Genomic DNA, 15,549 nt, shown 5'->3' with positions numbered 1-15,549 from the left:
GTGCACAAAGGCATTGCAGAGGTTGGCACCAGGAAAAAGAGAGATGCCACCAGATGAAACAGGATGATCTTCAAGGTCCCCTTCCAACCCCAGCCATCCCAGGATTCTGTGAAATGAGACTCTTCCCCTCTTGTAAGGAAAAGGATGAAAGAGAAAAGCAGTGCACTTGTGCAGAGGCTGAAGGAAGCCAAGGGCAGAGGTCTGGTAGCCTTTGATTTCTTAGAAAATATTTTTAAAAAGGCTGTGAAGACTTTGGGCCTCTGCACACAGCGGGTGCAGGGCAGAGGTAAGCACCCAACCACTGAGGGATCCTTCCCCTGACAGAGGAACTGCTCTGGATCCCTGTAAAACCTCCAAACCGGGCAGCATTTTGCAGTTTTGGGTAACAAGACCTGGCCAATCCCAGGCTACGTGTCAGGAGCTGCCTGAGTCCATGGGTGGGGTGTTCCCCAGGCAGATCCAGGCTGTGCTTGCCCAGAATATTCACAGTGTCTCCACTCTACTCATCTTTTAGTTTTCCAGCTCTTTGAGAGGCTGGTGACACCTTCAGGGCCTGCTCTCCTGCCCCAGCTGTTATTTTCTCTCCTCTGTGTTTCCCAGGGATCCTAAGCACACAGAGCAGCTGCTGCTTGCTCTGCTTTGGGGCCAGGGTTAGACTGGTCAGCCTGTGCCTTGCAGCTTTCACTGCTCTTTGTTGACTTTTGTGTTCCCCTGGGAGTGCCAGGAACACTTCACACCTGAACTACTTTTCAAACCTCTCTTTAAAATCAGTAGAGCAAAGCAGGCACTCCTGAGGGGCCTTGCTGTGGTTTTGAAGCTCTCAGGTGAAACCAGTCAGGTGAATTGGTTTTGTTTGTCTCCACTCAGGGTCCAGAGGTGGAAACGCCTGTGCTGTGGGCAGCTGTCAGGAAGAGACAGAATCTCACTCCAAGGGATGTGTTTGGAGTAGAAAGTCTATGCTCTAGTGCAGAATCTTGTACAAATAAAGGATTTTAGTGCCTTCTGATGCAGGGACAGAGCACTGATCATTGTCCTATTCAGTGAAGGATTTCCTTTACCTGCATGACTGGTGTGAGAGAAAAGGAAAGACTTTTCCCAGACAGAAGAGTTAAACTAATTTTTTAAATGTCCAGAACTGGATTGAGCTTGAAAACCTGAGCTGGGACAACAAGATGTGAGCTCAGACATTGGGCTCAGCTCAGGGAGCTGGCCAGCTGCAGGACCCTGTCCTGGCCACGCCTGGCCACTGACCCCCCACCGAATTATCCAGGAAGAATCAATTCCTGCTGCTGCTTTGGTCAAAGCTGCTCCTTTTTCTTTCTCTCTCACTCACAAGGACACTGAGTAGCAGTTACGAAACTCTTTCTTGCTTAAGAGCCCTGAAGTGTGAATTATGGCTATTAACAAAGGACAGGGTCAAGTGTTAATTGTGAATGTTAACAAGGACAGGTGAAAACAGAGCTAAACAAACCCAAGCAAACAGGAACCCAAGTCCCATTCTGATGGGAATTGAAGGCAGAAGAGCAGGGTGGTGCTTCCAGCCTGAAACCTTTTGGGCTCAAGCCACAGGGAGGGAGATGCTGATGCTTAAAAAGACTTTTATTTAGATATAAAGTGTATCTGAGACATTGTTGGACGTCAGGTGGGACATTTGCCCTCTGTAACTTGCCCAGATCTCCACGAGCAGGGAGTCCCCGTGGTGCTGCGAGGAAGAGAGGAGAGCAGAATGAAGATAATAGAAAGAATTAAATAAATAAAATAATGGTCATAGAAATCCTGGAGCAAAGGAGGCTCAGGGGGGACCTTGTGGCTCTGCACAGCTCCTGCCAGGAGGGGACAGCCGGGGGGTCGGGCTCTGCTCCAGGGAACAGGGACAGGAGGAGAGGGAACGGCCTCAGGCTGGGCCAGGGCAGGCTCAGCTGGGACAGCAGCAGCAATTTCCCCATGGAAAGGGAGCTCAGGCCCTGGCAGGGGCTGCCCAGGGAGCTTTGGAGTGCCCATCCCTGCAGGTGTCCCCTGGAGGTGGCACTGAGTGCTCTGGGCTGGGGACAAGGTGGGCATGGGGCCCAGCTGGGACTGCCTGGGCTGGGAGGGCTTTGCCAGCCCCAGGGACTTTGTGATCAAAGAAGGACAAGGTGCTGAGGGAAGGGACAGCTGCATCAGCCAATTAGTCATTATTAATCCCTGGGGAAATGTGTTTAGCCATTAATTTTAGCTGCACTCTGCTGTTTCAGACACAGACACTGCAGCACTTGAGGCTGGCTGGCTGCTGGCGTCTTCAAAACTTGTGAAAAATCCTATTCAGAAATGATTTTGTTCCTCTGTTGGTTATGGCCCTTTGAGCAGCCTAGAAGTGCTAAAAGTCAATAACCTGAGCTCTGCTCTCCCAGGGAAAATCCTGAACATCCACCCGTCCCTGCTGCCGTCCTTCAAGGGAGCGCACGCGCACAGGCTGGTGCTGCAGGCCGGGGTCAGGGTCACGGGCTGCACCGTGCACTTCGTGGCTGTGAGTACCTCTGCAATCCTCCCCGCTGCACATCTGCACCTCCCTGCCTCTCTGTGATCCTCCACTTCCAACATTCTCCCCTCAGAGCCTGCTGGGAACAGCCCAAACCCTTGTGTTTGATCGCTTGTCCTCTGTGTTCAGAACTTTCTGTCTAGAGAGGTGGAGATTTGATTGTGACCGTACAGTGCTGGAGTTTTCTGGCTCTGGAGAAGGAATGGAAATGGATCATTTGTCCAGGAGTTTAAGCTTTCCCTAAGGGAACTTCTTCCCTAAGCATCCCACTGCTGCCTTCCACCCACTGGCGTGGGGGAATAGTTAATGTAAGGCCTTGGCTAAACCAAAGGCTTTGTTAAACAAAGCAAAATCCAAAGTTCCTGGATTTTATCCTAAACCTGCCTTGTTTCTTGCTTTCAAGAAAAAGAAAAATATAAACAAACAAACAAACAAAAACCCCACTGGAAATGGCAGAGAAATAACCAGATGTTTGTGGGAACAGAGCAAAATTTGACAATTTATGCTGGTCAGACCCTAAGTAAAGAGCGAGCAGAGATCTCTCAGCTTCAGAGCCACGTTTTTTCAGGCCAGGGATCATTGGTTCCCTTTTGGTCCCTTCTCAGGGTTCAAAGGTCTCTCCCTCTGTCTCTCCTCTCCCTCTCCTGCTGGAACCTGTCTCAGGATTTTTACTTTCCCTTGGAAAAAGAGGGTGGAATAATTTTTCCTGATAGAAGGGAAAACTGCATTCTTCTCTCTGTGCCATGACTTGAGGTTTCTTTGTGTGGCAGCTCCTGAGGAACAATTCCTGCCCATCAGGGATCTACCCCAGCAATGTTCCAGGGAAGATCTCCTGGATCCCTGTCCCAGCTCCATGCAGCCCTTGGCTCATTCCCCCTCTGGACTGAATGTCCTGCCCAGTCCAGAGCTTTTCTGGAATAGAATTGTTGCTCCCTGCCGTTCTGCCTCCCTCCTGCTCTCCTCTGAACCCTTCCCACACCACAGTCAGCCCAGCACCTGCTCTCCCCATCCCACCATCCCAAATCCCAGTTCCTGCCAGATCCCTGAGGCACCAGGGCATCGTGGGCCTCCCCTCCTGTGCCAGCTCTGACCTTGCCGTTGCTGTTGCAGGAGGAGGTGGACGCCGGGGCCATCATCTTCCAGGAGGCCGTGCCGGTGAAGCTGGGGGACACGGAGGCCACGCTGGCCGAGCGGGTGAAGGAGGCCGAGCACCGCGCCTTCCCCGCCGCGCTGCAGCTGGTGGCCAGCGGCGCCGTGCGCGTGGGCGAGGCGGGCAGGATCTACTGGAAATAGAGGCGAGCTCCAGCAGGGCCTGGCACGGGCCAGCACGGGTTCAGCGCGGGCTCTGCCCTTCCCCTGCCCCGCACCGTTCAAGGTTCAAATCCCAGGAAAGCCAGCAATGGGAATTTCGGGGCTGTTCTCAGAGGGTGGCTCCTGTGAGTGCCTCCTCATTTTAATCGCTTCCTCGGCCAACGTTTAGGTTCTCTTAATTGCTTTCCTAACAAATGCAGCCAGGTGGATCTGAGCAGCCCTGGGCTGGACCAGAGACAACACTGGAGTCCCTTTCATACAAAATCACAAGCAATGGACTGGAGGCTGGGAAGTGCACAAGCCTTTTTCACATGACCTGTCTCCAGCAGAGGGATCGACTGCCACCTTTGCCAGGTGGGGAATATGTGGAAGTGCTGGTGAATATCCAGCTGTGGAAGTGCTGGTGAATATCCAGCTGTGGAAGTGCTGGTGAATATCCAGCTGTGGAAATGCTGGTGAATATCCAGCTGTTTGCCAGCCATCAGGGCTGTTCCCTAACGGGGACCCTCCTTGTGCTGGGCAGCGTTGCTGAGGGAAACTGCAATGGAAGAGAGACAAAGGCAGAAACCTCCACTCTAAAATCCTCATCAAACCAGGCCTCCCAAAACACCAATTATTGGATTTTTCTCCATTTGGTTTCTGGTTTGATGGTGGTGGATCTCACCTGGCCCAGACTCAGCACACCCTGTCATTTCCAAACCTGAACCTGCTGTCCATCAGATGCCAGCAGGATTCAGTGTCTGCTGCCCCTTTTTTCCACAGCATTCCCATGTGAATTCCCACAAATTCCCCTCAGATTTATTTTTTTACGTGAGTAGAAAGACCTGACACAAAGCACGTCCTTGGCTTGTGAAACATTCCTCAGGAATTCTGAAGTGCCTTTATTCTTGGACCAGTGTTTTCACCTGGAATAACACTGAGGAACACCCAGGAATTATGAAGATTTGGAATACAACTGGGAGTTTTGTGCAGCTCAACACTTGTGGTTTTAATTTTTTTTTATTGTATAGTTATGAAACCATTTTTATGTTCTTACTGAAAGGGTCAGGTTTCCCACACACAAAGCAGATGAGGTGGTTTGGAGTTCCCCTTAGCACAGAGAAAGCTGATTTTATTCTGGGTTATGATGTCCTGACAGTAGTCCCATGTTGGCATATTCTCCTTTGGGATTTGAAATAAAGACTAATAAATTAAAAAAAAAAATCTAGCTAGAAGTATTTCTTAGGATTTGATTCCCAGGGCTGTAGTGGGGAGGAGGGAAGGGGCTGTACATAGTGTGGGGATTGTGGGTTGGAGGGGCAGTGACACAGCTCCAGCCAAGGAAGGCAGAGGAAATAAAGCCTTGGAGGGGTGAAATCACTGCCTGTGCAGGGAATCAATATCACATTATTGATCAGAGCAGTTGGAACACTGCCAGAGAGGCCGACAGAGAGATCTGTCCCAAATCCAACACCCGTCTCCATCACAGGCACCTTGGTCCAGATTCTGATATTTTGCCATGTGAGCCTGATGTGAAATGGGATTTCACAGAATCACACAAGGTTTGGGTTGGGAGGGACCTCAAATCCCACCCAGTGCCACCCCTGCCATGGCAGGGACACCTCCCACTGTGCCAGGCTGCTCCAGCCCCAGTGTCCAGCCTGGCCTTGGGCACAGCCAGGGATCCAGGGGAATCTGGGAATTCCATCCCAGCCCTGCCCACCCTGCCAGGGAACAATTCCCAATTCCCAATCTCCTACCCAGCCCTGCCCTCTGGCACTGGGAGCCATTCCCTGTGTCCTGTCCCTCCATCCTTGTCCCCAGTCCCTCTGCAGCTCTCCTGGAGCCCCTTCAGGCCCTGGCAGGGCTCTGAGCTCTGCCTGGAGCTTCTCCTCTCCAGGTTGAACATTCCCAGCTCTCCCAGCCTGGCTCCAGAGGGGCTCCGGCCCTGCAGCAGCTCTGGGGTTCCTCTGGGCTCTCTCCAGCAGCTCCATGACTTTGTTGTCCCACTCTTGCAGCAGCAGGTCCTGTTTGGGGTTATTCTGGGAAGCTTTTGCTGCTCTGCCACAGAAATGGATCCCTTGGAAGGATGAGTTCCCCTTGGAAACACCAGATCAGTTTTACAGCTCGAGCCCTGTCCATGTTACACATTTTCTCCTTTACAGGTTTAAAAACAGAACGAAGGAATTCCAAACCTGAAAAGCCAGCCTGGCTCCCACCATGGATTTTCCAAAGGGGTGTAACAAAAGCTAACAACTCAGGGGAAAGGCTGGGAACGGAAACTTGGGATACTGAGACATCCAAGAGAAGGACATGGAGGAGAAGGGAAGAGGAGGGAAAACGAGCAGAGCCTGAGCCCCTCAGGGACCCATCCAGAGCCCCTCAGGGACCTGCCTAGACCCCCTTAGGGTCCAGCCCATATCCTCTAAGGGACCTGCCCAGAGTCCCTCAAGGACTGACCCAGATCCCCTCAGGGACTGACCCAGATCCCCTCAAGGACTGCCCCAGATCCCCTCAAGGACTGCCCAGATCCCCTCAGGGACTGCCCCAGATCCCCTCAGGGACTGCCCAGATCCCCTCAAGGACTGCCCAGATCCCCTCAAGGACTGCCCAGATCCCCTCAGGGACTGCCCAGATCCCCTTAGGAACTGCCCAGATCCCCTTAAGGACTGCCCCAGAGCCCCTCAGGGACTGCCCAGATCCCCTCAAGGACTGCCCAGATCCCCTCAGGGACTGCCCAGATCCCCTCAAGGACTGCCCAGATCCTCTCAGGGACTGCCCCAGATCCCCTCAAGGACTGCCCCAGATCCCCTCAGGGACTGCCCAGATTCTCTCAGGGACTGCCCAGAGCACCTCAGGGACTGCCCAGAGTCCGTCAAGGTTCAGCCCAGAGTCCCTCAAGGTCCAACCCAGATCCCCTCAGGGACCCGCCGAGATCCCCTCAGGGACTGCCCAGATCCCCTCAAGGACTGCCCAGATCCCCTTAAGGACTGCCCAGATCCCCTCAGGGACTGCCCAGATCCCCTCAGGGTCTGCCCAGATCCCCTCAGGGACTGCCCAGATCCCCTCAGGGACCCGCCCAGAGCCCCTCAAGGACTTCCCCAGATCCCCTCAGGGACTGCCCAGATCCCCTTAAGGACTGCCCAGAGCCCCTCAGGGATCCGCCCAGAGCCCCTCAAGGACTGCCCCAGATCCCCTCAAGGACTGCCCCAGATCCCCTCAGGGACTGCCCCAGATCCCCTCAAGGACTGCCCAGATCCCCTTAAGGACTGCCCCAGATCCCCTCAGGGACCCACCGAGATCCCCTCAGGGACTGCCCCAGAGCCCCTCAGGGACTGCCCAGAGCCCCTCAGGGACTGCCCAGAGCCCCTTAAGGACTGCCCCAGATCCCCTCAGGGACTGCCCAGAGCCCCTTAAGGACTGCCCCAGAGCCCCTCAGGGATTGCCCAGATCCCCTCAGGGACTGCCCAGAGCCCCTCAGGGACTGCCCCAGAGCCCCTCAGACACCCACCCAGATCCCCTCAGGGACCCGCCCAGAGCCCCTCGCCTTCCGGCGGCTCCTCGGGAGAAGCCGCTCCGTGTCCCCGCTGCTCCTCCGGGCTCAGCCCGCGGCTCTCCCGCCTCCTCCAGCACGTCCTTCCGTGGGCTCCCAGCCAGGCGGCCCCGCTGGCCACCAGCTGCAGGGCCAGGGGGAACGCCCTGAGCTCGGCCTCCTGCAGCCGCTCGCCCAGCGCGGCCTCCGAGTGCCCCGGCCCCGCCGGCAGCGGCTCCCGGCGGATCGCGGCGCCGGCGCCCGGCTCCTCCTGCGGGCACAGAGCGGGCAGCGCCTGGGAAGGGCTGCGGTGGGGGTGTGCGGGAAAAAAGGGTTTCATCTCCTCCTGGCAGGAGGAGAAATGGGAAGAACCCACCCCAGACAGGGCTTCAAGCAACCCCTGGTCTTTACTGGTAACAATCCCACCCCTTCCCACAGATATTACCTCTGCCTGTTTCTGCCCCCAGAAAGAAAAGGAAAAAAGCAAATTGCTAACTTCCTAATTTTCCTAATTTCCCAGTTCTGAGGCCACTCACCAGGACGAAATGCACAGTGCAGCCTGTGACTTTGAATCCACTTTCCAGGGGCTCTTGCTGGGCATTTCCATCCTTGATGAGTGGAAAAAGTGATGGAGAAGCATTCAAAATTTTCCCTGGACATCAGTGTGAGAAGAGAAAGAAAAAAAAAAAAAGAAAAAAGATAATTTGAACAGAATTTTCTTAAAAATAAAATGAGATGTGATCATCAGTCCAAACCCTGTGCAGCACTGCTCTGCTCTGGGGGAATTCTGCTCTTTCAGAAGCACGGATGCAGCAGCATTCCCAAAGGAGCCTGTCAGCCTGTCCAAGCTCTCAGTGAGTGAGAAACTCCTGAGCGAGGCCTCAGGAGCTGATACTACTCACCCCTCATCACCTGGGGTACACACAGAGCTGTGTCAGGGTGTGCAGGGCACCGTGGGAGGGAGAAATCCCTCCTGGGAATGGATAAATCCATCTTTCTCCCATTTTTCTCTGAGTGAGAACTGCAGGGGCAGAGTTCAGCAGGACTCCCCAGCACAGCTCCCTGGCAAAGGATGGGATCAAAGTCCTTCCCTGGGGAAGGCACAGAGCCACCCCACAGCCCCACTTTGCCCCCCTCTCACTGCTGAGGCAGGACAAGGGGTTCCTTGGCAATCCTCAGCCAGAATCCCAATACAATCCCACTGCCAGGGGGAAGGGAAGCAGAATCCCATAATCAGAATTTCCTCACCAGAATACCCACAGCCCCACTGAAAGAGGGAAGGAAAGCAGAATCCCATATTCAGAATTCCCACAGCCTCACTGCCAGAGGGAATGGAAGCAGAACCCAATATTCAGAATTCCCACACCAGAATTCCCACAGCCCCACAGCCAGAGGAAAGGGAAGCAGAATCCCATATTGAGAATTCCCACACCAGAATTCCCACAGCCCCACTGCCAGAGGGAATGGAAGCAGAATCCCATATTGAGAATTCCCACACCAGAATTCGCACAGCCCCACTGAAAGAGGGAAGGAAAGCAGAATCCCATATTCAGAATTTCCACAGCCCCACAGCCAGAGGGAATGGAAGCAGAATCCCACATTCAGAATTCCCACACCAGAATTCCCACAGCCCCACTGCCAGAGGAAAGGGAAGCAGAATCCCACATTCAGAATTCCCACACCAGAATTCCCACAGCCCCACTGCCAGAGGAAAGGGAAGCAGAATCCCACATTCAGAATTCCCACACCAGAATTCCCACAGCCCCACTGCCAGAGGGAAGGGAAGCAGAATCCCATATTGAGAATTCCCACACCAGAATTCCCACAGCCCCACTGCCAGAGGGAAGCACAGGGTTTCCTTCCTTGGAATGTCAGCAGTGCCAGCAGGGCTGAGGGATTTAATCAAAGGACAAGGAACTCTGGCAGTGGAATCCTGGTGAGACCAACCAGCCCTGCTTTAGTTTCTGTTTTACATTTAATTTCTTACCTTTCCATTTTCGGAGAAAAGGGCTGGACAGAACTCTCATGAACCCTGACAGACAGATGAGCTCCACAGAGAATTCCTCCAGGACTCGGTCAATGGTGCTGTCAAATTCCGAGCGACTCCCGTACAATTTGTGATCAATCACCTGGAGCAGTAAGACACAGCAAAAGGTGGGATTGGGCAACAGTGACCAGATTAATTCCAGGACGCTCCATGATTTGAAAGGAGGGCGCAGTGAGGTGGGATCAGTCTTTTCTGCCATGTCCCAAGTGGAAGGGTGAGAGGAAATGGCCCTAAATTGCACCAGGGGAGGTTTGTATTGAAGATTAGAAACAATTTTTCCCTTTTAAGAGTGGTCTGGCACGGAATGAGTTGCCCAGGGAGGCAGTGGAGCCAATTGGCCAGACCCTCTGGGTAAGAGGAGGAGGAGGTCCTTTACTCCTGCCCCACCTCCCCTTTTCACCCCCCAGGCAAGTGCTGATTCTTGACTCTCCTGAGGACCTTCAAACCCTTACCTGTGTAAATTGGAGTGAATTTTCGTATAACTTTCTTATTTTGAAAAATATCATGTGAATCCAACCCAGGAGCTGAAGAAACTGCTTCAGAACCCTTTCCATGCAGGGACAGCCTCTAGCAGAGTTTATTTCCACTGTACACAGCTGTAAAAACTGCTCAAACCCACTTGGTGTCAGAAGGGGGAGTTCCTGCCTTTGACATCCCGTCATGGAATGTTCTCAGACAACGCTAAAGGTCCTTGCCAGGGTTTTTTATGGAGCTAACCAGAACAAATTCCTATCCCAAAGAGCTGCTTTGTGGCCTGCAGGCAGGAGAAAACTTGTATGGGACTGGGCACAGTGTGAGACACAGGTTTTCATCCTGGAGAAGGCTCCGGGCAGAGCTCAGAGCCCTGCCAGGGCCTGGAGGGGCTCCAGGAGAGCTGCAGAGGGACTGGGGACAGGGATGGAGGGACAGGAGCCAGGGAATGGCTCCCACTGCCAGAGGGCAGGGCTGGGTGGGAGATTGGGAATTGGGAATTGTTCCCTGGCAGGGTGGGCAGGGCTGGGATGGAATTCCCAGATTCCCCTGGATCCCTGGCAGTGCCCAAGGCCAGGCTGGACACTGGGGCTGGAGCAGCCTGGGGCAGTGGGAGGTGTCCCTGCCATGGCAGGGGTGGCACTGGATGGGCTTTGAGGTCCCTCCCAACCCAAAACATTTTGGGATTCTGTGATTCCAAGGAGGGATAAACCCAGGAGACAACACATTCCTGTGCTTTGCAGAACCTGAAGTTGGGCTGATTTCAGCCAAAGCTTGAGGCTCATGGGCTGCAGTCTCAGACCCAAATCATCCATTGAAATCCTTTCCCTGGGATGCAGCACTCACTGCCAAGCTGGGAAAAGCCCCCAGAGCCCAGTGAGGACTCCCAGCTCTGTGCTGCATCCACGGGGAAAGTTTTACTCTGAAGTGAAACCTCAATGCTCAGCAAGCATTTCCTGAGCAGCCACAGCCTCAGCAGCTGGGAATAAAAACAAGAAGGGGATGTGTCCTTACTGTTACAGATGGATAATGAGATGATTAGCTCTCCCAATTAAGGGATGAATACTGTGTATATATTAAGAGAGGCTTTGTGGATATATAGTTATTATTGTTTAGCTGTTCTCTGTTGTCCCCTTTTCCCCCCCTTTGCATTGTTCCCACCAGACAGCCTGGGTCATCTAGGACAGGTAGAAAGAAGCCATGTACATACACCCCTTCCATGGGGCAGCTGGGAATGGAAAAGCTTGTTGCTGAGCAGGGGCATGACAACACCTGACCTCCAACCAATTACAAGAAAGCAATCTCCACCATAAAACAGCAAAGAAGAGTTGACTGACCAACTTTGGGAAGGGCCAGGGGTATAAAAGACTGAGCATCCATCTTGAAGATGAACCAGCCACCCACGAGGTGGTACCCAGGTACCCACGAGCGCAGCTCCCAGCGCTACAATTTCCCCTTATTTGGTCCTTCTGCTGAAATTTTTGTTGAGGTTTAACAAACCTTTGAATGTTTTCCAAGTGAGCTGTCCCTCCTGGCACTCACCCTGGTGGGGATGCCGGCGCGGGCGGCGCTCCGCAGCTCCTGCACGCCGGGTCTGTTGGAGATGACCAGCACCAGCTGGGCACAGCTGCCTGGCTCCCGGGCAGAACCGATGAGTGCAGGCAGGGCCGTGCCTCCGGAGGGGAGAGAGCAGAGGGTGGGGACACCTCAGCACCCAGGCTGGGGAGTCCTCTGAGTCCTTCCCCCTCAGGGAATTCCCCAGAGCCCTGCCTTGGAGATAGAGACTTCCCCCCAGCTGGAAAGGACCTCCTCGAGGAGTCTTGTTTAACAATGAACCACTCCTGTTCCCTTCCTCAAATGTCCCAAATTCTCCTGGTTTCTCCTTTCCCTGTTCCCTTCCCCAAATGTCCCAAATTCTCCTGGTTTCTCCTTTCCCTGTTCCCTTCCCCAAATGTCCCAAATTCTCCTGGTTTCTCCTTTCCCTGTTCCCTTCCCCAAATGTCCCAAATTCTCCTGGTTTCTCCTTTCCCTGTCCCCTCACTGGCTGTGGTATCCCTGGTGGGTGGCCCCATCTTCCCTGTAGGGCGATGCCCCTTGTGCCATCCCCTGCTTAAACCTTGTGCACAGCACATGGGCTCATCTTTTGTCCCTGTTTCCCTTCAGCCTGCTGAAATAAACCCCGCTGGAACTGACCCTGCAAAAGGCCCTTCTGCCCCTCTTGGCTGAGCTGGCTGTGGTATGTTATAGATACATATTATAATGTTGGCTTTTCACAGATATTAAAGTGGATTCCATATGTGTGGTGTTAAAGTAACTTTGTTATAAAGAGATGGTTTTTATTTCTGTTGGTTGTTGGTGATTAAGCTCAGTGCAATAGCTGCTATCAGTGTGCTTGTGTTAAAATGCCTCTGGGATGGGATAACACCCAAAGGACACAGGATGAGCACACCTGGACAGATGTGCCAGCCATCAGCACTCACCCTCTGGAGGCAGTGTGGGCCAGGGCCCAGAACCGGGGGGAATGTAAAAAAGGACTAAAAGCACAATCAAAGTGTACACATGCTCTAAAAAAGTGCATCCAAGAAAATAAGCTAAACAATTCTTGGAACGTGTAAACTGCTTTGGGGAGAAGTTTACTGTGCATAAGGGTCTGTGAATATGCAAAGGGCTGATGTAATGAAAAGGTATTTAAGGGGTGTCCCCGAAGATAACAGGGTGCTCTTGCCCGAGTAATAACCTTTGCTCTGTGATCCTTGTCTCCCGTTGTCCTTTATTGAACTTTTACATTTTCACAGCAGAGTGAACGTGTTTTTCACAGGGGACTTGACTGCCTTGCCTGAATGCCTCCCCAAGCAGCTTTTCCACAGGAGATGCTTATTGGGGATTACAGGCAGCAGCACCCACCAGCCAAACCCCACTCTGCTACACCACAGCCCTGGGAGGGGCTCTCAGCTGCTGCTTGGACAAAGATCTGCTGGTCCACAAACAGGACTGAGGGTGGGGGCACTGATAAAGCTCAGTTTTTAAGCAGTGCAACACAACTCCTTGACTTGCAAAGTGAAACCCTGGACTTTGAGGGGTCTGGAGATTCCACTGGAAGAAAGGCCAGGTGGACACACCTGAACCAGCCTCTCCTGTGTGGGGACATTCTCTGTGCCAGGACAAGTGACAGCTCACCTGCTCCAGAGACAAGAACAGCCACCTTCACCTTTCTCTTCCTGGGCTGCAGCTGGATCTTGGCAGTGTTGGCATCCAGCAGCTGCTGGGGGCTGCTCAGCTGCAGGGCCTCTGCAAGATTCTCCACTTCAATGTGAGAACCTGCTCCAAACACATGAGAAAATGGTTAGATTTTACCTTTCCTTCTAAACTGCCTTGATGTAGTTTATTAATAATGTTTCAACGACAGGAAATTGTGCCAGCAATGAATTTATGCTGGCACAGACAGAGCTCCAGAGGGATCCCAGGTTTCAGGAGCCGTGCTGGTCTCTGGTGTTACCTGCTCACAGAGTTGCTCACAAAAGCCCAGGCATGGCCTTTTCAAGGATTAGTCCCATCTTTTATACCTCCCATGCTGCAAAAGGACACTAAAAATGAGCTGAGGTGACATTTTGGATGTCCAAATTCTTGGGTTTCCAGAGGGATTTTGGTTCATGTCCTGCTGGATGTCAATCAGTGACACACCAGGATTCAGACTGACCATCACTACACATGACTGTACAAAGCTGTGGCCTCTCCTCAACCTTTACTCAGCTCTGTGTGAGCTGGGAACAGCTGGACAGGAGGGGGGCTGATCACCATGAGTGTGGTAAAATATCCCTTGATTTTTGGAACAATCAGCACAGGGATTCCCTGAAGCCTCAGGGAGGGGAAGAGGTTATCCAGGTGCTGCCACTCTGAAACAAGAACTCATTTCTCATTTATTTAATACTGAAATGGAAATGTGGAGGTGTCCAGCACCCTCCAGCCTAGTGAAACAACAGGAAAGTGGTGTGAACTACACAGACTTTGGAACAGGGAGTTTCTTCAGTCCCACGAGGACACCTGCTCACCTGTGTGACAAGGGGCAACCACCTTCCCAATCAGCCAGGCCTCCTGCTGCCTCTGGATGTCCTGGAGAACGTGCTGGGCCAGCTCCTTCTGCACGACCAAGACAGCCCCGATCCCACAGGGAAAGGTCTGAGCCATCTCCTCTGCAGAGAGGTTCCCCTCCTTGTAGAGCCAGCCAAAGATTTCAGGGATCTTCCAGCTGAGAGCATCTGGGAAAGATTGAGATTGGTGTGTGGGCACCACAAATGTTTGTTATTATTTATTATTTATTATCTGCAATGATAATATGTGTCACAAGAGCTGGTAGAGAGCAAATCTTGCTGCCACAGAATCCCCAAATCCCTGGGGCTGGAAAAGCCCTCCCAGCCCAGGGAGTCCCAGCTGGGCCCCATGCCCACCTTGTCCCCAGCCCAGAGCACTCAGTGCCACCTCCAGGGGACACCTGCAGGGATGGGCACTCCAAAGCTCCCTGGGCAGCCCCTGCCAGGGCCTGAGCCCCCTTTCCATGGGGAAATTCCTGCTGCTGTCCAAGCTGAGGGGACCTTAAAACCCATCTCAATCCATCCTCTGCCATGGGCAGGGACACCTTCCACTACCCCAGGGTGCTCCAAGCCCCAGTGTCCAACCTGGCCTTGGAAATTTCCTTCTTTCCAATTTCATTCTAGAGAAATACAACCCAACACACAGACACCTTTCTTTCCCCCTCTCCACTGTATTTTTATACTCACATGAACATGGTTTTCTTTAGTATTTCAAACTTCTAAATTCTTTGCCCGATTTTGGCTTCTTCAGAAAAAGTCCTGCCTTACTCACAGATGTCAGATGTGGTGGGGAGGCTACCAAAAAGTGCATTAAGTGTGTGTGTGGAGAAAATAATGCAAATTTATTGCCCTACCAAACCTCAGTATTTGGTCAAAATGTTCTGTTTGGAGAGGTGTCCTGAGGAAGACAGGATCTTCTCCAACACATTTTGTCCTAGAGATGTGCTGCCCTTAATCTTCTCTGGAATTTCCCTCCTCCAACAAACAATGGGGCTCATGACTTGGAATAGGAATGGTTTTGGGAAGCACCCACCTGGGGCTGTTCCCCTCTGCAGGACGTTTCTGAGGATTCCAGCTGCAGCTGGAGGTCAAGGCCGTGCTGGGCCCGAGTTCTGCCCCACAGGAACACCTCAGGTACTCACCCAGGACGGCGCTGACGTGCTCGGGCAGGAGCCTGGAGATGCCCCCCAGGAGCCCCTCAGCCGTGGGGGCAAAGCCCTTCACGTGCCCCGAGTGAAGGACGGGCAGCAGAGCTGGGCTGAACATCTTCCCTGGGGTCAGCAAAACATCTCCTGCAAACAACAGCCTCAGCTCAGTCCTGTTTAAAACCTCAGGAGAGGTTTAGAATCAAAAAATCACAGACTGGTTTGGATTGGGAGGGACCTCAAATCCCACCCAGTGGCAGGGACACCTCCCACTGTCCTAGGCTGCTCCAGCCCCAGTGTCCAACCTGGCCTTGGGCACTGCCAGGGATCCAGGAGAATCTGGGAATTCCATCCCAGCCCTGCCCACCCTGCCAGGGAACAATTCCTACCCCATATCCCGCCTAAATTTCCCCTCTCTTCCCCCTTGTCCTGTCCCTCCACCCCTTGCCCCAAGTCCC

The 15,549-nt window shown here is 53.1% G+C and overlaps 2 protein-coding genes across 17 annotated transcripts in view; one reads left to right on the top strand and one right to left on the bottom strand.

The window, feature by feature from the left end:
* The window catches only part of GART (phosphoribosylglycinamide formyltransferase, phosphoribosylglycinamide synthetase, phosphoribosylaminoimidazole synthetase), a 38,292-nt gene extending 33,260 nt beyond the window's left edge, over window positions 1–5,032 (top strand). For all 16 annotated transcript variants that reach the window (XM_072936125.1, XM_030287504.4, XM_072936118.1 and 13 more), the window contains 2 exons: window positions 2,391–2,506; window positions 3,629–5,032. In XM_072936125.1, the coding sequence (XP_072792226.1) occupies window positions 2,391–2,506; window positions 3,629–3,811 (299 nt within the window). In that variant the 3' untranslated portion in view covers window positions 3,812–5,032. The remainder of the gene's footprint in view (window positions 1–2,390; window positions 2,507–3,628) is intronic.
* The window catches only part of LOC100222702 (trifunctional purine biosynthetic protein adenosine-3-like), a 33,567-nt gene continuing 19,599 nt past the window's right edge, over window positions 1,582–15,549 (bottom strand). Inside the window, exons 15-23 of the mRNA XM_072936127.1 lie at window positions 15,089–15,238; window positions 13,908–14,114; window positions 13,036–13,179; window positions 11,401–11,531; window positions 9,328–9,469; window positions 7,877–7,992; window positions 7,320–7,611; window positions 3,610–4,990; window positions 1,582–1,702 (exon numbers count right to left, since the gene is read on the bottom strand). Of these exons, the coding sequence (XP_072792228.1) occupies window positions 7,330–7,611; window positions 7,877–7,992; window positions 9,328–9,469; window positions 11,401–11,531; window positions 13,036–13,179; window positions 13,908–14,114; window positions 15,089–15,238 (1,172 nt within the window). The 3' untranslated portion in view covers window positions 1,582–1,702; window positions 3,610–4,990; window positions 7,320–7,329. The remainder of the gene's footprint in view (window positions 1,703–3,609; window positions 4,991–7,319; window positions 7,612–7,876; window positions 7,993–9,327; window positions 9,470–11,400; window positions 11,532–13,035; window positions 13,180–13,907; window positions 14,115–15,088; window positions 15,239–15,549) is intronic.

This window comes from Taeniopygia guttata, chromosome 1 (assembly GCF_048771995.1).
Source record: "Taeniopygia guttata chromosome 1, bTaeGut7.mat, whole genome shotgun sequence".
Lineage (NCBI taxonomy): Eukaryota > Metazoa > Chordata > Aves > Passeriformes > Estrildidae > Taeniopygia > Taeniopygia guttata.
Note: the sequence above shows the minus strand (reverse complement) of the source record. Positions and strands in the feature narration are given on the sequence as shown.